This window comes from Malania oleifera, chromosome 4, assembly GCF_029873635.1.
Source record: "Malania oleifera isolate guangnan ecotype guangnan chromosome 4, ASM2987363v1, whole genome shotgun sequence".
NCBI lineage: Eukaryota > Viridiplantae > Streptophyta > Magnoliopsida > Santalales > Ximeniaceae > Malania > Malania oleifera.
Window position 1 is genome coordinate 48,251,326 of NC_080420.1, and position 26,604 is coordinate 48,277,929.

The following is a 26,604-nucleotide window of genomic DNA, read 5'->3' on the forward strand; positions in this document are numbered from 1 at the left end:
TAGTAAAGGAAGGTGTTTAATGGGATTCAATGGGATGAGCACTGACACTCCAGCGCATCAAAGCTGGCTCTTCGCAGCTCACATCTTCATCAAGGCTCATCAAGACTCTCCGTTTCCATTTTAGCTCAACATGTCCAAGAGATTATAATGGTCTTGTACACTATATATGTCATTATGCCTAAAAACGTGCCACGAATTTTTATTTGGATCGCCCCTTTGGACTCTTGCTATGTAAAGATATTGTAAGGATGACACATCCTATAGGATGATGCAAGCTTTATTATTAATGAAAATTATGCTATGTGCTTAAGAAAATACCATTTACTTCACATAAATTTTTATCTATCAAATTACAATTCACCTTTTATTTTCTTAAAAAGATAACAAATTAATCCTTTGTTTTGCCTTTTTATTTATAAAATTAAAATAAAAAGGTAAATATATCATTTAATACATGAAATAATAAAAGACAAAATCTATCAATACCTCTTGAGTTTTTCGAATATGACACTTTATCCCTTGAATTTTCAAAACTACCAAAAAACCTTGAGGTATAATTTTATAAAAAAAAAAAAAAAATGGACCTTCCACAAGATGATCATTAGTCAATTGTTAAGTATTTGTGAAAAAAACTTTTACCCATAAATAAAATGATATCAATTTAATAAATTAAATTGAAAATTTTGGTTAGTAAATCATTGGTTTAGTGAATTGAAAGCTTAACCAATTCTCGAATTAATATTCCAACCAATCTAATTATTTTGATCAATCAATTGACATTAACAATAAAAAAAATCTATTATTATCTCAATTTATTTAAAAAATATATGAAACAACAAAATTACTAATAAACCATAAAAATGCCTAATAATTATAATGCTACAAAAAATGTTTGTTAGATATAATTTTCATTAAAATTTAATGGTTGAGCCCATCATAAAATAAATAAAATATAGTTTAATATTTTTAAAATTCAAGTAATCTATCAAACATAGTGTTAAAAAATGTTATCTAAAATTTTAAATTTATACTTAACAAAATAAAACTATAAAGATGAATGTTAGTTCTTTTATGTGTAAAACATGAATATTAAATGGATAAAGAAAACTTAACTTTTTCTCTTGATTTTTATTCAAATAGTTATGTTATTAAATATTACATTCAACCATACTCCAAAACTGAGCTGCGATTCCACAAATCGGCCCATCCGAATCAATTTTTAAACTATATTTTATTTTTAAAAAGTATGTTTAGTTATTCAATTTATGTAAAATTTTAATATTTTGAGTTATTTGAGTTATTTTTTTTTCTGAATTATTAGTTTTTTTTTTAATACTAAGGGCGCCAATATTTATTTATTTATTGAGTGGAATTACCTAATTTTTGTTTGCTAAGCAGGAATTACCTGATTTGTGGGGGAGGGAGCTGGCTTCTCTAATGATTGAAAGGGAAGATGGTTACTTTGATTGATCGTGTGTTGGCAATCGCAACTGCCACAATGGCAGAGTCTAAAATAAGCCCATTTTACAGCGGAGGTGGATTCAGTTTGACCCAGAGTCCAACCGCGTCTCGCAAGCCGCCAGTCCAACGGAACCACCGAAGATGAGCCAAAGAATTGTAAGGGAGGTGTCCACGGCATTACGACGCTTCACGCAGGCGAATATCCGCAGTCTTGCTGTGGAAGATTCGTCGGGGAATGCGCATCTCTCTCTCTCTCTCTCTCTCTCTCTCTCTCTCTCTCTCTCATGATGCTCCTCGCCTGGAACAGAGTTTCTTTTTGGGTTGGACTCCTAGAGTTCTGACCCACCCTGTCACATTGGCCGTCTATATATGCCCCATCCACCTCCTTCTTCGCAAGCTCAAGCTGTAGCTGCATCCTTCTCTCCACTTTTGCCAGGTTCTCTCTCTCTCTCTCTCTGGCAAGCAGGAATGTTTGTTTTTTTTTTAAGATGTGATTCTGCTCATGGTTGTAATTCAAGGTCCAGGGTGAGAGTTAATGGTTGTTTGTTGTGTTCATTGGAGTTCTAAGCTGGGGATTTGGAGGAGAGGGAATTTTTTTTTTCTTCAATAAATCGAATTGATTTAGTCCTAAATTTGAGTTTTTGCCGATGGTTTTATGCTGATAACTTGTTGACGAAAAACAAATTATATGACTTGAACTTGATCTAAGTTAACTAATGTTTTGAGGATTGAAAGGAATTAAAATAATTTTTTCTTGAATGCACTACCAGGCCATCTGGGATCCTTTAAATTAACATCAAGAGGGCCTTGAAATTGAGTCAAGTATGTGACATTATGTTGTATAATTGAGTTTTGATTTCCATTTTTTTCCCCCAAAATTACATTATTCTTCATGAATCAGTAGTCTTTCTATTGATTTATTCTATCTCATCAAATTTACTAGTGGTGGTGTATGTTTGCATGGAACTGTTGGAAAATGGAAACCCTTGTTTTAATTCCACTATTTTTTTGCTTAGCACACCAAGGGAACTGGGATTAAATTTCTGCCCACGTGCACAAATCTGCAAAACATATTCCAAGTGTGATTTCTTGAATAAGATATTCCCAAATTAAATCCAATAATGTGGAACCAAATGCTGCCAGTATTGAGATTCTTTATTCTTGCATAATGAGACACAGTTAACATCATAAAGATGCCATGTAACTATATTAATTACATATATGATGTCATTTGAGGATGAAGCCATAGTTTCTACTATTTATTTACTTTTTATGTTGGGGGAGGGAGTAGAAACAAAAAATATTCTAATCTCTTATAAGTAATGACATAATTATATAATTAATACATAACATACACCAGTTTAAGTGAAGCAAAAGAACATGACAATTAGCCACTCATGAAATGAGAACCAACAACATGTGAATGGGAATACAAACAGAGTGATTCATGGGAGTAATTTAATGGGGTCATATACAATGAAATATGTGCTTTCACTACTCTAATGTTCCATTTTTTTTATTAACGAAGAAAAGCAGGGTTTGGAAGGAGGGAGGAGGCACTATTTCTTCCTTTCAACTGAACTAGCTTCACCCCTGATATCAATAATTTCTATGATTATTTCTATTATAATTTTTCTCTTTGACGGAGGAAAGATTGTGATGAGGTTTTTGTTATCCTTGAAATGTGGCTTGGTGCATTTGTCGTGTGTTGCAAATTCTTTATGCTGGTACATCCTGTAAACAGTTTGGTTGCTGCTGGCATGCCTTTCCAGCTGGCGGTATCTTCCATGTTCTTATGGTGAAGAACTGAAGCAACTTAATACTGAATGAGTTCCAAGAGCACCTTTAAATCTAATACAGCCCTAGAGGGTCTTCACGGAGTGTATTTGGTACCTCATTCACCATTTGCATCACAAGAGATCAATCAACATGGTGACGCCCATCAGTCAACTTGTAACAATTCAGTTATTGGAGCAAGTCAGCTAGTGTTAATGCAGTAAGTAGATGGAAGTTTTATCCATTAACATTAGCTCGTGTCTTTGTTATATAAATTGATGAGTAATTTTTTCATTGATCTTCCTGTAACTCATTCTTATAGGAAATCTAATGTAATGCATTTTATTTGTACATATAGCAGAATAAATTTAAATTTTATGTAGTAGAACTTGTGATAACTTTTTGTTTAAATGTTGACTCAGACGAATATGGCAGCAAAGACCTGGATGTTTGAGGCCCATCCAATGCAGTCTTCATGGTATATGGACACAATCTTGCCTGATTCATATGCTCTTTGCTTCTTGTGCCCATCTCATACAAAAATCTACATAGGTTCTTACATTTTTCCTCCATTTTTAGGTGATGAGAAACTTGTAGAAAAAATTGCAAATGTGCTTACTTCACTTCCTTTTATTGCCCTTGGAATCCAAGCCCCAAGGCAAGTTCTCCCCCGTGCTTGCATGATGGATGCTAAAATTCTCACATTCTTTTATTGTGTCTGACTACTTGTGTTATTGAGAATGCAGGAAGAATCTGAATACCAAGTTGTATGCTAATTCCTTAATTGGAGTTGGAGTTGCCTCAAGTTTGTATCATTCTTCAAGAGGAGAATTTAGGAAGTATCTGAGATGGGCTGACTATACAATGATAGCCACTGCAACACTTGTGAGTTTAAACATTAACGAAATTTAAATTGTTGAAAATGATAGTTGCAGAAAACTTAATAATTTGAAAATAATTTCGTCTTACATGATGAACATGAATAATATTACACATACTAGTTCTGTTTGTGTTGATTAACCAAAATTCATTGCTCCAAATATTGAACTTTTTCTAGCTATACTTGATTAACCATGCTTTGATACAAAATAGAATATCTAGCTTTAACTTGCTGCCATAGAGGATGCCAAATTGCTATCACCAATGCCATATATCTAAATAATAAAATTTACTTCCATTACATATTCTGGAAGCACACCTTGGTGGTATGGAAAATAATGTATTGGTTACTTTTCTTTGCTTTGTCAATCCTCACATTATACATCCGCTGGATATGCATGATTGTGAAAATATGGAACACCCTTGCAACTCAAAGCACCTTACTGAGGCCTTGGCTATTCCCAGTGGCTGCATAATCTTTCTTTCACCCTTTGCCTTTCTTAAAAACCCTATTTTTTTTTCTTTAAATCACGGACATTTTTTTTTTTTAAATTTCAGTTCCTCAATCACCATGAAATCTATCTTGGATTCATGCTATTTTATGTGTCTGCATGATTCATATAATCCCTTCTTATTTCCAACTAATTTTTTGCCTCATTGATGCTCTTATTTCTTATCATCTCTATTATCTTGCAAATTTGTTATCAAAATTTGCTTTCTCTAGCTTCATTTATTCTGTGGAGTTGTATGTTGATTTTTTATTCTCAACTCCTGTTCCTTAAAAAAAAAATGAATCATATTGTCATTGTAGGAAGGACAAAATTTGTGCCAACCAAAAGGTGACTAGTCAAAAATATGTCCATGAGAAGCTCATAGAAGACCAATTAAAAGTTTTCAGGTGTCACGAAGGGACCCCATTAATTAAGTTTAATGACCAATCTCAAAATGCCATGTGTCATAAATTTATCCAAATGAATGTTAGTGATGACAAATTAAAATTTGCCAAGTATCTTGTGCTTTATTAAAAATGAAGCAGTCAAGCTAATAAATTAGTGTCATGTGTCAATGGTTGTTGCTTCGTCACATTACCAATGGCCAACAAAATAATGTCACGTGTCACTTAAGGCCCATATACATCAAGTTAAGTGCCTTATTCTATTTATATTGAACAAAATTAGAGAAAATAGATGGATACGTTTTTGCAATAAATTTTTCAATGGGAGTCAACGCAGTGTCCACTAAGGAGGTGAAGCCAAAATAGAGTTCTTCTCCCTATAGAGGTTCCTTGAAGGAAGAGTCTTTCAAGTAGTGAAGCTCTAATGAATTGAAGTCATTGATGAAAGTCCTAAATTGTTATTCAATAATGAGGGTGGCTACTCATGCAGTGACTCTGTACTTCTCTCCATCAAGTTTCAGATTCAAGTGGGGCTATCAACTCTGTACTATGACTGTTATGACTATTCACACATCATCATTAGAGGAACAAGTTATAGTGTTGGCCAAGACTAGAATCCTTCATGAAGAGATATTATGAGAAGTAATGTCGAATGGTCATTATAATGATGAAGAAGATGGTGATATTAACCAACCCAAGCAAAGTTGCTGCTTCCCAGCCTTAACAAAAGAATTCAAAAGAGCGTCAACAGCTAATTACTTCTCAAAATAAGCAGAAGCCATCCACTTAGAGAAGTAAAGGAAGAGAATGATGTCAAATTCATCTAAGGGAATATCATCTACTGCTTAAGGAATGAGCTTTGATTAGGTTCAACCTTAAGAAAAAATTTTCTTCAATATACAATGCTTAAGGAATTTAATAAGACCTTTTTGCAACTTATTGAAGAAGACTGCTGTAAAGTTCAAAAGAGATTGGCGTGAGAGAATTAGTGAAGCTCTAGGCCTATAAAACAACTTAAGAAACTCCTACCCAAGCTATGCATTATGCTCTAATATTTAGCTCTGAAGTGGTACTTCCTCTGGAGGGCTAGAGATCGATATTTGAGAAGGAATTATAGAAGAAGAAAATGCCTATCTCCTTACTTTATAACTTATAAGCTTTAGAGAAGAGTGTCTCAAAACACACCAATGTCTCGAATGTTATCAAGCTTGTTTGTCTCAAGCATTTTTTAAGAAGAAAATCCCGCCATAATCCTTTCATGTAGGGAATTAGTGCTAGGAGTTAGAAGGCTGATGTCACTTTTCACTGAATGGGCGATAAACCTCACCTCAAAGTGGGATTTAACATATGTTGTTCAAGAATTTTATAGCAACGGTGTATACAAGTTGGTCGCACAATATGGCTAGCTAGAGAATTAGTAAAGCTGCATTGTTTTCTTAGCCCCATGAGCTTGAATGATTAATAATTCTTAATAATTGTTAAAAAAAAAAAAAAAAGGTGCCTGCTGCACTGAAAAGTCTGCAAAGGGCAGTCTAGGCAAAATATAGAGGGAAAAGTGCTGTAAAGATACTTATGCAACTTGGTTTTCAAATTCAAGTTCAGTCCTGAAAAAAAAAAGGTCAAATCAGCCTCTTTGAACCATGATATGTTCATTCTAGAAAGTACATTGGCAACGTGGTCTTCAAAGTCAGGGTCAGTCAAAGTTCATTTTGAAGGGGTTGTAACAACCATTTCATTGTTGAAGGGATTGTCTAGGCAAATAACCGACATGTACTGTTGTGAGACAAATTCAAAGTGAAAACTGAATCTCTCCATCTATAAGTTAGATGGCTTACACTGCAGAAATGTTGACAAATCTACTTTCCAATGCATCAAATGACCTTAATTTGAGTTTTGTATATAAAATTATAATCATTTTATTGCAAAGAGGTAGCTCAAACAGATTATGAATGGACACTTCTGGGTCAATTTCGAAATAGAAACCAAATTGATTTTTTGAAAAGTAATGTGCATGGCCTACACCATTAGAAACGGTCAAATAACTCTGCATGTAAGTTTTGTGCATATTTTATCTAGCTAAAAACACTTACAAAGGTGTTAGGTTACTCCATGAGAATGTTTTAAGTACACGAGGCCTGCATCAAAATAATCATGATTTATATTTGCACTTGTGCGTGGGATTTAATGCATAGGGTTTGGCTTGGAATAGGAAATTTAAACCAAAGGCCATTCGATCTTGAGTAGATGTTTTTTTAACTCCATGGTATGGGAGCTTAGTGTAATCCATGTCTTTCCCTAGTTTAAGCTGAATGTTAATAGATATTTGGTTTGGAATCCATGACAAGTACATATTTCTAGTCTTTGTTGTGAAAAATAGGTATTTATTGCATTTGCATTTCTTTTTTTGGAAGTTGTAGTGACTTGTAGCGCCCTAACCCTCTAGGTGGTCTTGGAGTCCCACTAAACATACATAACATACATATCTCTGATACCATACGTATACAACCCGCCCAAACAAGGGAAAAACGGGTGTTCCATACCGAACTGCATAAACATACACAGCGTAAAACATACATCTTCTAATAAAACTTACCAGAGTTTCTAATTGTTTCCCATATACATCCACACATAACTTAAAACATAGTCTACTATTACAGTCCCCAAAAAGAACATAGCTACCGTCTACAATTCACCGGCTCTGACAAAACAACCGACGATCAACAACCAACCCGGTGGTATGCTAAACTTGATCCCTCGGAGGACCTGAAACAACATTTTTATGCTAGGATGAGATACCTCTCAGTAAGATGGATTATATTATCATCAGTGTGTGGCTAGCATGGGATTTCGTGTGTACATATACTGCTAACATTTAAATACATTTAATTGGCATTTTAAAATCTGTATTGCTATGTAAATATGAAAATACATACTGCTGGCTCAATATAGCCCTTTCTATAGTAAATGTGCCTATATATGCCTAGAAGATACAACTTGGTCTATAGGACTACCATCGTGACGCCATCACATACACGTGCGACATGCTTCCCCTTATAACGGGTTGTGCGGCCCGGAGGCTGGACCCAACAAATAGCCGGCCAACTAATGCTAAGTCAAACATAAAGTAGTACGATGGTGCCTACTTAATCAGTACCCGAAGGTTGAGTCATCCGAAATTACTCCGTCGGATGGGACCCCGGAATCTCTCCTTCGGGGAGTACTTTACCCAGGCCCCAGTCGTCTTTCCCATCCACACTCTATCTGAGTCGTGTGGTTGCACCCCTACATACATATAGCTATGGTACCATGCTCTTACCATTAGAACATAACAACAGAGCTCTACTATCATATATGACAATTCACATCGTATAAAACTGTAATCATAATTCATTTCATAAAACTGTAATATAACATAATCCGTACATAATTCTGTGAAAACATTTGCTAAATACCAACTCAGTAAAAACCGGCGTATCATATTTGTCATAACTTGCTCGGTAAAAACCGGCATTTCATAAACTCGACATTCATCCGTCACATCTCGTCTCTTGGCATATAGTCATCACATCTCATATCTCGGTTTATAGCCATTACATTTCAGTATTACACAAAACTTGCTCATTTAATGCCAATTAAAAACTATACTCATGCCACACAATTTTCATCTGGTAACTCATACATAACTCATCTGTTTGAGAACATAAATACTGCTGCTAAAATTGGGGTATGAATATCTCCAGGTTATTGTTTTACTAAATATAGATATATGGCTTAAATACGGGAAAAAAATGGAGATAATCAATCCTACCGTCTTTGGTTGGTTTTAAAACAAGTCTATGGTTTGAAATAACAACTTTCCAACCAGTGAAAGCGTTTAGAAAGACCAATACTATACTTTAAAAATATCATACTTAAATTTTAAACGGTTGGTTTCGATAATAAAGTCGGTTAACTAAACCCTAGGCCCGGAAACCCTAGAAAAGCCTTACTGTTTATCTAAAAATCGTTTTAACATTTCATTCCATTAAAACTCACAAACATAGCTGACATAATATAATTCCCTTACTTATATCCTGAAAAACACCTGAGACGCTCGAAAACCGAACCCTAGCTTTTCCCGAAATCAAGAATCCACTCCACTAGACTTGTAGATATTCGCTCCTTGATCCTCGTGGTAACTTCTGATCGTTGTGACTAGCAACGAACGGCGAAAGATCGAAGAGAGAGAGAAAGTGTGGGCATAGGTTCTAGAGAGAGAGAGAGAGATATTTTGATTTCTTAGCAATGAAGCAATTGAAAATCTATTTATAGACCTCTTGACCTAGTCAAATTCGTCGACGAAATGATGCCTTCGTTGACGAACCACATAAGGCCGTTCGTCGACGAAAGAAGGGCCTTGTTGACGAACCTTAAGCCTGATATTTTCAGATGTTCTGGATCTCTTCGTCGACGAACCTCAGAAGGGTCTTCGTCAACGAAGGCTACTGAAATCCCCTTTTTTCCTTTTCTTATTTAATTACCTTATTTTCCTGATTCGGGTCTCTACAATCTTCCCTCATAAAATTTCGTCCTCGAAATTTGCTAACTGCTTTCTATCGCATCATCTAAACTATCACTGCTCTGACTCTAGGAAGAGCCGGTAGCCACCCACATAGCAGCCCCGTCCCAAATATATTACTTGTCCTCACTTATGGTGGAAGAATACCTTGATTACACATAATGTCTCGGGAGATTACAATATCCAAACACAACTCTTCCGAAGACCAAACATACTCTAAACCATAAACAAACTTACTCTAACTATAATACATACATACCACTTACCTACCGATCTGTCTACTTGACTAGCTCTGAGCGTCTCTGAAAAGATGAGGATACTTTTGACGTATCTCTGACTCTAGCTCCCATGAAACCTCCTTTACTGCGTGGTTACGCCACAATACCTTTACTAGTGGAATCCTCTTCGTACGTAGTTCCTGCTCTCTATGGTCTAGGATTTGAACTGGTATCTCCTCATATGCTAATGTGATCTCGAGCTCCAACGACTCCTAATTGATCACATGTGAAGTATCTGGAACATACCTCTTAAGCATGGACATGTGGAACACGTCGTGGATCTTAGATAATGCGGGTGGTAATGCTATCTTGTACGCCACTAAACCGACTCTCTCCAGAATTTCAAACGGTCTGACGTACCTAGGGCTCAGCTTGCCCTTCCTACCAAACCTCATCACTCCTTTCATCGGAGCAATCCTCAAAAACACAACATCACCCACCTCGAACTCTAACTCTCGTCGGCGTGTATCTGCGTAGCTCTTCTGCTGACTCTAAGCTGTTTTAACCCGTTCCCTGATGAGCTTGATCTTCTCTAAGGTCTGCTGTACCAGCTCTGGCCCCAAAATTTGTCGCTCACCAACCTATCCCAGTATAACGAAGATCAATACCTCCGACCATATAGTGCCTCATACGGTGCTATCCCGATAATGGCTTGGTAACTATTATTGTAGGCAAACTCAACCAATGGCAGATATCTGATCCAATTGCCTCTGAAATCCAGCACACACGCCCTTAGCGTATCCTATAGAATTTGGATGGTCCTTTCTGACTGACCATCGGTTTGTGGGTGAAACACAGTACTGAACGTAAGTTGAGATCTCAATGCTTCCTAAAGACTTTTTCAAAATCGGGAAGTAAACTGCGGATTCCTATCTGAAACAATAGACACCGGCGCCCCATGCAATCTGACAATCTCCTTAACATAAAGCTCTGCCAGCTTATCCATTATCCATGGAATGACTGACTTTAACCAGGATGAAATTGGTAGTTTTCGTTAATCTGTCAACCACTACGCAAATCGCATTCTGTCTGTGAAGTGCTAACGGCAATCCCGTGACAAAATCTTTGAAAATGTGCTCCCACTTCCATTTAGGAATAAAAAGTGGTTGCAACGGTCTCGCTGGCCTCTGATACTCGACCTTTATCTGCTGGCATGTCAGACACTGCTCTACGAAATGGGCGATCTCTCTTTTCATGTTAGACCACCAGAAAGATTCTCGCAAATTCCTGTACATCTTCGTACTCCTGGGATGTACTGTGTAGAGCGAACAATGTGCCTTATCTAGAATGACTCGCTTGATCTTGGCGTCATTAGGTATGCAGATCTTGGTATGGAATCTCAACACCTGATCATCGGAGATATTGAAATCCGGCATTAAGCCATCCTGAACCCCTTCCATAACCTCTACCAGCTTTGCGTCTTCCTTCTGAGCTGTTTTAATCCTTTCATGTAAGGTCAGTTGCACAACCAGACTAGAAATGAACGCCTGGTGATTTCCTTCCACTAACTCCACACCCAACCTTTCCAGGTCCATACGGATCTGATGCTAAATGCTCACTGCTGAAACTGACGCATCCACTGACTTCCGACTCAGAGCATCAGTTACCACATTAGTTTTTCCCGGGTGGTAACTAATGATACAGTCGTAGTCCTTTATCAACTCCAACCATCTCCTCTGCCCTTATGTTTAGCTCCTTCTGGGTGAAAAAGTACCTAAGACTTTTATGATCGGTAAAAATCTCGCACCTTTCACCGTACAGGTAGTGCCTCTAGATCTTCAATGTATACATTACCGCTGCTAATTCCATATCGTGTGTCGGGTAGTTCTTGCACTCCTTGAGTTGCTGAGAAGCATAAGCAATTACCTTTCCCTGTTGCATTAGAATATATCTGAGACCCTTCTTAGAGGGGTCACTGTAGATAACAAATCCACCATCCCCTGACGGAATGGTCACACTGGAGCAGTAACTAGCCGTTGCTTCAGTTCCTGAAAACTTTGTTCGCACTCATCGGTCCATTCAAACTTTACATTCTTCCTCGTGAGTCGTGTCAATGAACCTGATAGTCTGGAGAACCCTGCTACGAACTGTCGGTAGTATCCTGCAAGACCCAGAAAACTCCTGACCTCCTGAACATTTTTCGGTCTCGTCCAGTCCACTACTGCTTCTATCTTACTAGGGTCCATTGATACCTCTTTCCTGGACACTACATGCCCCAGGAATGCCGCTTGCTCTAACCAGAACTTGCACTTCTTAAATTTCGAAAATAGCTTCTTCTCTCTGAGCACCCGTAGTATCAACCTCAAATGAACTGCATGCTCCTCAAGACTCCTCAAATAAACCAGGATGTTGTCAATGAAAATGACCACGAATTGATCCAGATACTCGTGGAACACCCTGTTCATCAAGTCCATAAATGTTGTAGGAGCATTGGTCAATCCGAAAGGCATAACCAGAAATTCATAGTGGCCATACCTAGTCCAGAATGCAGTCTTCGGTACGTCCTCCGATTTCACCTTCAGCTGATGATACCTGGATCGCAGATTGATCTTAGAGAAGACCTGTGTGCCTTGTAGCTAGTCAAATAGATCATCAATTATGGGTAACGGGTATTTATTCTTCACTGTCACCTTGTTAATCTCTCTGTAATCGATGCATATCCTCATCGATCCATTCTTCTTCTTCACAAACAACACCGATGCTCCCCAGGGTGAAACACTCGGTCGGATGTAACCCTTATCTAATAGCTCCTGTAGCTGCTCCTTCAATTCCCTCAGTTCTGCTGGAATCATACGATGCGGAGCTTTCAAAATTGGTACCGTGCCTGGAGTCAACACTATAGCGAACTCCACTTCACGATCAGAAGGCAATCCCGACAAGTCTTTTGGAAACACATCTGGGAACTCACTTACTACGGGAATCTCTTCCAGCTTAAGTTCTTCTCTTGGTGTTTCTCTCACAAACGTCAGATAGCCTTGACATCCCTCCAGCAGTAACCTTCTTGCTCGAATAGCAGAAAAGATACGTGGTGCAGAACGCGCACACAACCCTACAAACTTGAATTCTTGTTCTCCGGGAAGCCTGAACACTACCTCTCTCCTATGACAATCGATGCTGGCATAACTGGCTGCTAGCCAGTCCATCCCTAGAATGATATCGATGCAGTGCATATCAAACACAATTAAACTGACTGGTAATACTCTTCCCTGAATCTCTATTGGAAAATCCTAAATCACCTTACTACATACGACTACTTATCCTGACGGTGTAGCCACTACTAATTCTGCATCTAATAGTTGCGCCTCTAAACCACATAATTTAACGAATTCCCGGGAAATAAAGGAATGCGTTGCTCCTGAATCAAATAATATCATAGCTTTATTTGAAACCATATAAATATTACTTGTCACCACATCTCCTGTGTTCTCTGCGTCGCCAGGAATTAAGGAATACACCCTCGCTTGGGTAGTACCCCTTTGGTATCCGCTACGTGATGCCTGAGCACCTCCCTGATATGGCTGCTATGGGGGTGCATTGCTCCCCAGCATGCCGCAGTCACGCGGCATATGCCCTGGTCTGCCACATCGGTAGCATACACCTGAACCCATCATGCATTTCCTTGCATATTGCTTGCCACAAGTAGGACAAGAAAGATGTGGTACCCTGAGATGTATCACCACCAGTCTCTCACCACTGGTCTCCACCACCACCATATTTCTTCCAAGTGCCTTGCTTTGCACTTGAATAAGAACTGGAAGGTGCTAGCCTCTTCTTCGGAATCTGGGCCTCTAAATCCTCCTACTGGCTCTCCTCTGCCACAGTGGCCTTATCTACCAGCGTAGCAAAATCCTGAATCTGCAGTATCATTGTCTGCTTCCATATTTCTTTCTTCAGACCCCTCTCAAACTTCCAAGCTTTCCTCACCTCATCCGGCACCATAAACGGAGCAAAGTGAGACAACTCCATGAATCTGGTGGCGTATTGCTGCACCGTCAGCTGCCCTTGGGTCAGGACCATGAACTCCTCCATTTTCGCGTTCGTGACAGTGGCTGGAAAGTACCACTCAAAGAACACCTCTCTGAAACAGCCCCATGTCATTGCCACCTGTACTGACCTCTGTTCCTCCAACATCCTCACTGATTTCCACCATATCTCCACCTCGATTGTCAACTTGGATGTCGCATAGAGCACCTTCTGCTCATCCGTGCAATGCAGAACAATCAAGATCTTCTCAATTTCCTGAATCCAGTTCTCTGCTCGGATCGGGTTTGTACTCCCTACGAAAGTAGGAGGTTTCAGCCGGGTAAACTAATCAATAGAACCTCCCAGCTCAGCTGTGGGACGGTCCTGCCCCCCTAGAATTCCTCATGACCTCCGCCATAAACTGCTGGGCGAAATCATGTAGTACCACTGTCAGCCTCATGGCCAGCCCCCTCACTACTACTGCCACCAGTGTTTGCAGTATTATCCCTGGACTCCATCCTGAAGAGACAATTGAGAAAATTGTTTACAATCTTGGTACCCTACATATCTGCTACTACTACAATACTATAAGACTCATTCAATGACTTAACGTTCCTAATAATGACATACTCTGCTAACTTGATACTCTCTTTCTAGCTCGAGTTCCGCTCCTTCACTCGGAAACAAAACTGTTAATGCATTGCCGTGATTTTCTGAACCCGTTGAGTGATCCAGAAAAACACAGAAGTCCGCCAATGGATTTCTATCTCTAGGCTTACGAAGCTAAACCCAAAAGTCCTATCATACCCATTTCTATCCTTATCCTGCTCTTAACACTTAAACTCTGGTAAGACTCTCTTAACCTCGTCTAACCAAGTCTACAAGACCTAACAACCTGGTTACCTCTAATACCAACTGTAGCGCCCCGACCCTCTAGGTGGGCCTGGAGTGCCACTAAACATACATAACATACATATACAACCCACCCAAAAAGGGAAAAACGAGTGTTTCGTACTGAACTGCATAAACATACACAGTGGAAAACATACATCTTCTAATAAAATTACTAGAGTTTCTAATTGTTTCCCATATACATCCATACATAACTTAAAACATAATCTACTATTACAGTCCCCAAAAAGAACATAGCTACCGTCTACGACTCACCGACTTTGACTAAACAACCAACGATCATCAACCAACCTGGTGGTACGCTAAACTCGATCCCTCGGAGGACCTGAAACAACATCTGTATGTTAGGGTGAGACACCTCTCGGTAAGACAGATTATATTATCATCAGTGTGTGGCTAGTATGAGATTTTGTGTGTACATATACTGCTAACATTTAAATACATTTAATTGGCATTTTAAAATCTGTATTACTGTGTAAACATGAAAATACATACTGCTGGCTCAATATAGCCTTTTTTTATAGTAAATGTGCCCATATATGCCTAGAAGATACAACCTGGTCTGTAGGACTAGCGTCGTCACGCGATCATATACACGTGCAACATGCTTCCCCCTGTGACGGGTTGTGCGGCCCGAAGGTTGGATCCAGAAAATAGTTGGCCGACTAATGCTAAGTCAAACATAAAGTAGTACGATGGTGCCTACTCAATTTGTACTCGAAGGCCGCCCGAAGGCTGAGTCATCAGGAATTACTTCGTTAACCAAACCCTAGAACTAGAAACCCTAGAAAAGCCATTACTGTTTATCTAAAAACTGTTTTAACATTTCATTTCATTAGAACTCATAGACATAGCTGACATAATATAATTCCCTTACCTATATCCTAGAAAACACCTGAGACGCTCGAAAACTGAACCCTAGCTTTTCCCCAAATCAAGAATCCACTCAGCTAGACTTGTAGATATTCGCTCCTTGGTCCTTGTGGTAACTTCCGATCGTTGAAATGGGCAATGAATGGCGAAAGATCGAAGAGAGAGAGAGAGTGTGGGCGCAGGTTCTAGAGAGAGAGAGAGTGAGAGATATTTTGATTTCTTAGCAATGAAGCAATTGAAAATCTATTTATAGACCCCTTGACCCGGTCATATTCGTCGACGAAATGACGCCTTTGTCGACGAATCACATAAGGTTGTTCGTCAATGAAAGAAGGGCCTCATCGGCGAACCCTAAGCTTGATGTTTTCGAATGTTCTGGATCTCTCCATCGACGAAGTTCTGAATTTTGGCGACGAACCTCAGAAGGGCCTTCGTCGACGAGAACATGGACTTCGTCGACGAAGCCTGCTAAAATCCCTTTTTTCTTTTTCTTATTTAATTTCCTTGTTTTCCTGGTTCGGATCTCTACAGACTCCTCTGCGTTTGAGGCAGTTATTCACTCTAAAGGGTTTTAAGGGATTACATGCTTGTTCATTTGTGAGGCTAATATGCGAAAGTGATGTTACTGGCTTTGATATGGTAATGTCATATAGGGGGCTCACCCTGTGAACATATTGTATTACAAAGCTAAATATTAGTTTTTCTTGGATCCCTAGTGAAAGAGGCTGCATATTGGGCTTTATTTTTCAAAAGTAGGCATGAAATTGTATATTGGGATGTGCACCTCACCTCTAGTATTTTTTTTTCCTTTTATTTATTTATTTATTTTATATTCTTTCTTCTATATTTTGGAGATGTTTTGGGGGGACACACAAAGTTGCCAGATTTTTTTTGGGAGGTTTGAGGGTGGGGGGAAGTAGGAGCTGTGCATGGTTTGTCTCCAAGATTTCACTAATGATTACATTTGGATTATGAAAATTATTCTTTTGTATTGGAAAAAAAAAAAAGAAAAAAAGAATGTGTTGTCATTAACGGTCTTACATTATTGGCTGTTTTTATTAGAGGTTCTATGGCATAAAAGTAGGTATTCCATGGCAATGTTTCTCTAACAGGGAAACATGTTGCAAGATTTAGTGTTTAAAGTGTTTCATTTTCTAGTTATAGATTTTTATATTTAAAAATAAAATTTGATGGACATTTTCTAAATCCTTTGCTCAATTGTGACTCTGCTAGTTCGTTTGAGTTAAGACTCTACAGCTTTGCTTTGTCACTTTAGGAACGAATCAACCCATAAACTTCATTTGTCATTTTGTGGCATACATCCACTATTTTTTATTTTTATTTATTTTTTGTTGAGGTTCATGATGATCATAGTATTTTGACTCACAAATAATCTATTTTTCATAATACATGATGTTTCTTTTGTAATTGTTTACCTAACATCTTCTTGAGGATACAGTTGATATAATTTAGCTTTAGTCAGGCAAAATTTATGAAGGGTTGTTGTTGACTTTGATTAAGTGATCCAGTTGAATTTTTCAATTGCAAATCTTTATACAAGATGCTGGTGAATGATCTGGCTTGGATGACTTAGAATCCAAGACCATACTATGTCATTTTCTCTGTTGTGGGCTCATAAATCTCCTTCCGAACTCATGTTTGTTCTGGTAATACATTGAGTTTACACGTAGAATGACTCATCGGTTCCCCTATGATTAGTCAGTAACTCATCATTAATTTTTAATGATGTTGCTCAAAACTTTCATTCCTTGCAGACTATCATACTCATGGATACATCAACACCTAGTAATAAAAAAAGAAAATAACTTTTCAAGGAACATACCCTAACATCAATGACGTATCATACCGCCGAATAGTTATTTATATGTTTATTAGTATCACTGCTTTTCCTTCACTTCATGGGCATGCACTGCCTTATGCTTACATTTACTCATGTCTTAGTTTTCTTATTCGTACATTGCATTCAACTGATAAATCTTTTTGCAGTGTCTCTCGAGGGCAATCAGGAATGAGAATCCAAAGTTTCTGATGTTGGCATCAGCTTTATGTTTACCCATCCAACCTCTGATGGTTTCAGCTGTCCATACGGGGATGATGGAGGTAATTTGCTGCTTCTTGACCACAGAATTGCACCAAGTTAAAATTGCAAACCATGCATTTTGCTTTATTCTTGAAGCATACATTCAAAGACATAGTATTACTTAAAAAAATTCATTTTTTGAAAATATGGTTGGTAGCTGCATATTGTACTCCATCAACATGATCAAATATATTAATTGAGGGGATGGACATAACTGCATGAAAAATTCATATATTTTTTAATACAATGCCTAGTGCCTGGTGGGTTTTCATTATAGTCACCCTTGGACACAATGACCCATTGTCTTGTGGATGCACCTACTCCATTGGAACAGAATTCAAGTAGAGTTGTCATTCTCTTAGTCATTTTCTTCCGTAATGGTTGATAAATTTTTGAATGATTGTTGGGGCCCTTGGATCAATGGTAAGGTTGCTTCTTTGACCAGTTGGTGGATTACAGATGAAAAATAGGGTGGATTATAGTTGCCCCCCCCTAACTCTCTTAATTACAGTAAAAATAACATTGAGAACCCACAAGGTTTGATAATTCTGGGTACCTTGTTGCACTGTCTCTTGATTGTTGAATACTGGACAGAATGACATAATGTATTAATATTACAATTTGAAAGGCAAGGTTGGATATAAAGAACCATTTAAAAAGGATAATTTTCCATGAAACTATTACTCAAAAAGTGCAAATTTTTGCCCCAAATATGACAAGTAAAGGGACTTGGGTAAAGAAAATTTCATGTAAGTGTGGTAGAGGAATGCGTTTGGGTTAAATTATGCTGTTATAGTAGTCAAATTTTTCCTAAAAATAAAATTCGTGTTTGTTGTGAATTCTGGCTCACATACTAAGTGGTTAGTATACATAGAGGAAGAAATCATGGCAAGAAATCACAAGTGTTGAGGAGCAGTAGGGGAACCGTCGACGGTTTGGCAGCAGATTTTAGAAATTTTGCATACTGTCTTAAACCGTCGACGGTTTGGCTCGGGACACAACGCAGATTTTAAATTTTGAATGGGGAACGTTAGTATGGTTGGGGTTTGGAGGAAAAACCTCCGAGAACTCTATTTATTTGTCCTATTGGATGTATGTAGGGAGTTGGTTGATGATTGTTGAGAGAATTGAGAGGGTTCTTGTATTACTCTTGTAATTTACACAAGAAGATAGTGAATCCTTGTTGTTTGCTCCCGTGGATGTAGGCATTGCCGAACCACGCAATTCCTGGTGTCATTGTTATTGTTATTGCTTTCATTTTCTTGATGTGGTTGTGGAATAGTTCTATATTCACCATTTAAGTGCTGCATTGTTTGTTTGATGCTTATACAAATATATACTCTGTTGTGTATATTTGGGGGTTTTACACAACAAATTGGTATAAGAGCATTGTTATAATGACCTCTACATCTTTGTCTGCGAAATTTAACGCTGTCAAGTTTAATGGAATCGGAAATTTCGGTTTGTGGCAGAGAAGGGTGAAAGATCTTTTGGTGCAACAAGGCATCGTGAAGGCCTTATACGGAATTCAACTGGAAGGCATGGATGAAACAACATGGAATGAGTTGGAGGCAAAGGCAATATCAACCATCTGTCTGTTTTTGGCTGATGACATGTTGTATCACGTTATGGATGAGGATTCTCTGGCAGGAGTTTGGTGTAAACTGGAAAGCCGATATCTGTCGAAGTCTTTATCGAACAAACTCTTTTTTAAGCAAAGGCTGTATTGGCTTAAGATGGTGGAGGGTTCGGATTTGAACCAGCATATCTACACTTTCAATTAGATTGTGAGTGATTTGGTGTGTGTTGATGTAAAGTTCGAGGAGGAAGACAAGACGCTGATGCTATTAAATTCCCTACCTGCTTCTAACACATATGAAAACTTGGTTACCATTCTTATATGGGGGTAAGGAAAGCGTGAATTTGGAAGAGGTGACAAACACATTGCTTGATTTTTATCAAAGAAAAATGGCCAGCGATGATGTTCCACATGGTGAAGGGTATATGGTGAAAAGTAACCAAGAACATAGGAGACGTAAGTCCCGAAGCGGAACTTGGTTACAATCCGGGAAGAGGAAGGACATGAAGTGTTTTAGGTGCAATAAAATTGGGCATATAAGACCGGAATGTATGGAGTGGAAGAATGGGAATGCTGAAAATCAATAGGATCCGTCAAAATCTGCAAATGTAGTAGAAGAAGATTAGAATGCAATGATGGGAATATGTTATGTGTTTCATCGGGTTCAGAGTGCCTCACGGATGATTCTTGGATCCTAGATACCGGATACTCGTATCACATGATAGCAAATAGAAAATGGTTCGACACCTATAGGTTACTTAATATTGGTTGTGTTTTGATGGGAAATGATATTTCATACAAAATATTTGGTGTTGGAAATGTCAAAATCAAAATGTATGATGGTGTTGTAACAACCATATATGATGTAAGACATGTACCGGGTCTAAGGAAGAATGTAGTTTCATTGGGAAATTTAGATTGTAACAGGTATAGTTACAAGTCTGAAAGTGAGGAAATAAAAGTGTGTGAAGGCGACTTGATAGTGATGAAAGGAGAAAAGGCAGCGGGAAATATCTATGCACAGCAGGGTACAACAGTTGTAGGTGGAGCTGTAGCTGTAAAATTTGAATCATATGTTTTGTGACATATGGAGTTAAGGCATATGGGTGACTACATGTTTTCAGATGTTTGGAGACCGGTGAGGATAGCATCACGAGGCAAACATATGTTTTTTGTGGGTGTATCATGAAAGGTTTTGGTTTATCTCATCTGGCACAAGCCTGATGTTGATGTTGTTTATTAGGTTTAACTTGTGGTTGAAGTGGAGTACTAGATCGGGAAAGAGATCCTCAGGTCAGACATTGGGACTGAGTACACTGATTTCGTTCAAGAAGTTACTTGCAGGGTACTTCTTGGTGAACTCAGTGAGTATAGTGCATTTCTTGTGTGACCGATCGCCAAAGGTATATGAAAAGGAAGGTGTACTGCCAAGAGGGGGGTGAATTGGGATTTTAAAAATTTCTTTATAACCTCCTTTGTTAATTTTTTCTCAATTCTTTTTAATTTCAGCAATCACACATGTATAGTTGATTTGAATTTCAATCACAAGTTCAGCTGAGAATTAATTCAGTTATAAATCTTTATGAATGAGAATACCAGATTGAATACTTTGTTCAAAACTTCTTCCAGCACTTTAAATCAAAAACCAGTAATTCAATTCAATCAACCAAGATAAGCTTCACAATATGAAATAATATATCAATTCCAGCAATGCTTCCAAGATTCAGCTTTTGAGTATGATAACTCACTCAACAAGATAGGCTGGATTTCAATATGAAAAGAAATAAAGAATTCAACCAAGCTTCCAAAACTCAGAAATTAAATAAACCACTTTCAATATCAATGAGCTTTGGTATTAATTAACGAATTAATGAGTCTTGTGTGTTAAATCAATCAACGTACGCCCTTACGGTTTTCACAATATATATTGATCAACCAACGTACTCCCTTTTGGTTTCGCAATTCCCAAAAGCAAATTAATTTTTAGCAATTTAATATCCAATACACGCAGTTTATATATATGCAGAAAATTAAATATCCAATCCACGCAGTTTAAGTGTGCAGAAAATTGAAGAGTAGGGAAGAGAGTGACATCAATATTTTACGAGGTTCGGCTATCCCCGCCTACTTCCTCGCCTTAGGCAACACATTTAAGGATTCCACTATACCACTTCTTTATGGGCATAACAAACCTTTACAACACTCCTTGAACAAGATAGAACCCTCCTCTCCAAGTGATATTCCATGCTCGGTACAACGATTCAACAATCCTGAACTGTCAACAAAACAACAAGAGAATTTGGTGTACAAAGACACTTTCAACAAGAGCTGATTAGTACACGATTAAAGCACAACTACATACTTCAAATCAAAATATCAAATATAGAGAATTTGAAGCTTTAGATAACTATCATTGTGATCTTCTTTCTTTGATTGAAAGATTCAGAATTTGTGCGCAAAGATCAGTGGGAAAATACCAGCAAGAGTCAGTAGAAACTTCAGCAAGTATGTGAGCAAGAAATCTTTTGAAGATTGTAAGCAATAAGACTTGATTGCTGATTTTAATGCTTGGTGTTTAAAATCCTTTGTCTTGGGAAGGGGGGGGGGAGGGTGGTATTTATAGAGTTTAGAAAGTGTATTTCGTGTTCCCTAAGTGACTTAGAGTATTTCCTAAATTTTCATAACGTTTAGAATTCAAAAACTCAATTTTGGAAACTTCTCGTTACTTTTAAAAATTTGAATTTCGAAGGGTTAGTCGACTGGACTCGAGGGGTCAGTCGCCTGGGCTTTTAAAATCAGTGAAATTTCAAAGTCAGTGTAGGGTTAGTCGACTAGGCTCGCCAGGGTCTGTCGACTGGCCCTTTATTGTCTGCCCAATTCTATTCTGCATAAATGTTCAGTTGATTGGGCCAGCAAGGGTCAGTCGTCTGGACAATTCAAAAACCTTGTTTATCAATTTATTTCCAAAATCTTTTGTGTTCTTTTATACTTGTCAAAACACTTTGAGACTCTTGAAAATATTTTCCTGGGTTTTTCAAAATATGTTCTTTAAGTCAATGATTTATCCTAATAAGCTTCAAAGAGTCCATATTGACTTTTGAATAAAGTACTTACAAAAAGACTTTCTTAAGACTTAAAAACGTTCTAAGCTTGGAGTCTTCATGTTTGTCTTTTGTCGAGTCCATCTTAACTTTGAGTTTCAATACTCTTTTAAGCTTTCTTCAAATCATCTTTGAATTCATACTCTTTAAGCTTTCATTTTTCAACTTGTCCTTGGAATGTAATCTTTCAATAAGGCTTGTGATCACTTAACCTTGAACTCATATATTTGATTCTTGAAACATCATCACTCTAACCAAAACATGTTAAATACTCTTGATTTGTTATCATCAAAATAAGATTTGTAAGCCATGTTAGACCAACAGTATCGCTAGATGGGAGAGTTGCAGGTGAATTGTTGGCAGGTTTTGTGATAGACTACTCGATTGTGAGTGGATGTCCACTGATGCACTATTCTAGTGATGGAGGATCTAGGCTTGGTGTTATTTCCAGATAGTACATCTTTCTAGGGTATAAGAAAGGTGGGTGCAAGTTGGGTGATCCTATGGCAAACAAAGGGGTGATCGAGGACATGTCTTTTGGTGAGAAAGTCATGGGGCAGCGTACTCAGGTAAAGGAAGATAAATAAATACCAGAAAATTGCGGCAACGGAAAACATGTAACTCAAGTGGAGTTACATACTTAGTGTAGAAATGCAGGGAGTTTTATCTTGGGTCAACAGTATCACGGTTTAAATGAACATGTGATGCAGGTGGAGCAACAGACTCGGGCAGGGATGACATTGTTCATATTGCAGGGAGTTTCAACTTGGGAGACTAGCAAGATCATGGTGCACCGATGTGTACTATCAGACTACCACTCAGGTATAAATTTGGCATTTTGGAGTTTTATGCATTCATTACTACCAGTCGCAAGGTTCCTGCTATTTTTCAAGTTGCCGTGCACAGCAAAGGGGAAAATAGATGGATGAGTATTATGGTGGAGGAAATGGAGGTATTGCATATGAACTAGGTGTGGGAGTTGGTGAGGCTTCCAGTGTGGAAGAGGGTGATAGGATGCAATGGAGTGATGTATCTGTTGTGTGTGAATGATCTGTTATTGGTTGGGAAGGTTTTGATTGAGGCTAATCAATTGGGAACTTTATTGAAAGGTTTTGATATAAATGTGTTGGGTACGGCCAAGAAAGGTCTTGGTTTGAAGATTCGCATGGACAAGGCTGTAGGGAGATTGGTGTTATCTCAGGATAGCTTTGTGGACGACACCGCAGGGAGATTTCGTTTTCCGTCTTAGGGGGGTCCTGTGGAGAATCGATATGAAATGTCTACTGCTCGGTACCCAAGGACGGACTGTGATGTTCGGGGTATGTCAAAGGTCCCCCATGATCGTGCAATGGGGTGTTTCAGCAAGCAACAGAGTGAACCGTTAGTTGTGAGATTTGTTGAAAACTATGCAAGGGGCTTTGGTGATAGAAGGCTTGCAACAACTTTTGTGTTTACTATTCTGGGAAGACTTTGTTGGAAGCCTAGGGTGAAGTCTTAGGTTGTTGCATCTACAACGTCTCTAGTTGTTAGACGGGAGGCGGTCCCAACCTAACGTCCCAAGTTCAAGGTGGAGCAGGGGTCATGTTTTCGGTTACTCCTAATCGTCGACTGTTTGGGCTAAACTGTCGACGGTTTGGCAGCAGATATTAGACATTTTGCATACTGTCTTAAACCGTTGATGGTTTGGCTCGGGAAACAGCGCAGATTTCAAATTTTAAATGGGGAACGTTAGTATGGTTAGGGTTTGGAGGGAAAACCTTCGGGAACTCTATTTATATGTCCTATTGGATGTATTTAGGGAGTTGGTTGATAATTTTTGAGAGAATTGAGAGGGTTCTTGTATTACTCTTGTAATTTACACAAGAAGATGGTAAATCCTTATCGTTTGCCCTTATGGATGTAGGCATTACCGAACCACGTAATTCCTGGCGTCATTGTTATTGTTATAGCTTTCATTTACTTGCTGTGGATGTGGAATAGCTCTGTATTCACCATTTAAGTGCTGCATTGATTGTTTGATCCTTATACAAATATATATTCCGATGTGCATATTTGAGGGTTTTATACAACAGTGTTAGTGTTTTTCTTTTCATCAAACTGCAATGTTTGTGTTTACTTCAGCAAAATGGTCTGCCACTTGTGAGTGTGATAACTGAAAACAGGCTCCGTTGGTATGCCTGTTTTTTCTCAGAAGTGATCTCTCTTTATACATCAAGCTATGAATGTTATGGAATAATTTTTTATTCAATTAATTTGTTCCAGGTAGCATTTGCAAAAAGAGCATTTGAAGATCCAGACCTGAGAATGGCTCATAACGTGCATAAAATGTCGTCGTTGTTGGGTGGAGCACTATTTATCGCTGATGATGTCTTTCCGAGGACTCCATTTCTTCATGCTGCTTGGCATCTTGCTGCAGCTGTTGGTATCGGCACGTGTAACAAACTTCTTGAGTAATGTGTCTCAATTTGGGACTGCGTGCATCATTGTGATTCTTTGCGATGTCATTGGCCTGACTTGCATATTAGGAAAAATGTTAGGAGGATTTGATATCTTGGATGGGGTACTGCAGTTCAGTGGTTGAGCCCTTGTTGGGTTCCTTGCATAGTTCATTGGGTAATTGGTGTAACTGAAAGAGTAAATATTTTTCTGAAGCCGGTGTCATCATCATTCATCCATTCAAATTCTGAAGAGGAATGTGCTCCCAATACGTACCAAATATTAATGATGTATCGACTGAACACATAATTATTTTACTGTCAGGCTTGGCATTAAATAGGTTCTAGTTTTGGCCACCTCAACTCTTATCTCGGTGATCTGCAAAGCAAAACCAATTGAGCTTTTTGTTCAAACTAGATTTTGGAAGCAGGTTACTAGAAATCATTAACAATTGGGAGATGCTCTTCACAGGGCAAATATTAATGATGTATCGACTGAACAAATAATTATATTACTGTCAGGCTTGGCATTAAACAGGTTCTAGTTTTGGCCACCTCAACTCTTAAATCTCGGTGATTGCAAAGCAAAACCAATTGAGCTTTTTGTTCAAACTAGATTTTGGAAGCAGGTTACTAGAAATCATTAACAATTGGGAGATGCTCTTTACAGGGCCTAAGGTCATGGAAGGAAATGCAGTTTTGTAAATTGGCTTTGTTTGATTTAGTGTGGGCAACTTTGAAAATATAGGTTGATCCTAATGGACGAGTTCTAGTCTCGTGAGGATTTTCAAGGCGATACCCGCAAACACTAGTGCAGTAAACGAAATATAAGAGCACATGCAATATAATCATACCATTTTACATGCAGAGATTTAGCCTTGTTACATACAGATTCTTTCATGCACAACTCCATTATATACACACTTCGCAGCATTTAAATAATGCAAAACTCAACACAACATGACTAGACACCACTCACAAGGAATCAACCCCTGATTATAATTCAAAGTTAATATTAACATGTAAATCTAAGTATGAATAGGCCACTTTACAGGGCATGTGTAAGGTGTATGGTTTGTCTCACTCAGAATGCTCAGAGGCGCCTACAGAACGGCTGTCTTGACTTGGCCTCATTGGTTTATTCCCTAAAAATTTACTCAATAAAATAGGTTCACTCTCATATGTGAGGAAGAGTGTCATGATCAAACTTCCCACATATTTGAAGAATTAACTCTGGAAGTGCGGAGTGGACTAGTCTTATAAGAAAGGGATTCATTCTTAAAGGTGTCAGGCTCTTCACCCTAGCATCTTCTCACTCACTTGCCACATTTAATCAAGACCACCCTAGAGGAACTTATTCCCAGACTTGCGTGAATTCAGTAAATGCATTGGTTGAAAGATCCTTCGTACGTGCAGATTCTCAGTGTGTGTCCTCAGCTTGACCTTTTTATCTTTTCTCAAAGCAGGTGTATATTTTTGTTTTCATTTTTCTCTGCTTAGGTTTCTCTTTCTTTTTCATTTTTTATTTTATTTTTTCTTTACATTGTCAGCTAAGACAATCATCACATTCTTATCTTGTCTTCATGTTTCCAATAGGAATGTAGCTCGAATAGGAGTCCATGAAAAAAGTCGGTGTCTAAGGGTGGCTTGACCTTTATGTCTTGAGTAAGCTACAAGACTTAGGTTTATATCTTCCCACTTGATGTCACCTCTAAGTTAGCAAATACAAGAGCAAAGACTAGTGGACAAAGGAAATCCAGCAAAAGAAGGAAAGTTGAGTTTTATAAATTCAG

The 26,604-nt window shown here is 38.2% G+C and overlaps 1 protein-coding gene across 4 annotated transcripts; it reads left to right on the forward strand.

Annotated features, from left to right (window-relative positions):
• Window positions 1-1,474: 1,474 nt before the first annotated feature.
• LOC131154019 (uncharacterized) lies at window positions 1,475-25,174 on the forward strand. Of its 4 annotated transcripts, none has more exons than XM_058106473.1 (7): window positions 1,475-1,897; window positions 3,234-3,457; window positions 3,660-3,715; window positions 3,817-3,895; window positions 3,984-4,122; window positions 17,603-17,716; window positions 24,639-25,174. In XM_058106473.1, the coding sequence occupies exons 2-7, from the start codon at window positions 3,288-3,290 to the stop codon at window positions 24,828-24,830; spliced, it is 750 nt and encodes a 249-aa protein (XP_057962456.1). In that variant the 5' UTR covers window positions 1,475-1,897; window positions 3,234-3,287; the 3' UTR covers window positions 24,831-25,174. The 4 variants fall into 4 exon arrangements, with proteins under 4 accessions (XP_057962456.1, XP_057962457.1, XP_057962455.1 ...); XM_058106474.1 differs by having other exon boundaries at window positions 1,490-1,897; window positions 3,206-3,457; window positions 3,817-3,899; window positions 3,988-4,122; XM_058106472.1 differs by having other exon boundaries at window positions 1,490-1,897; window positions 3,206-3,457.
• The last annotated feature ends 1,430 nt before the right edge of the window (window positions 25,175-26,604 follow it).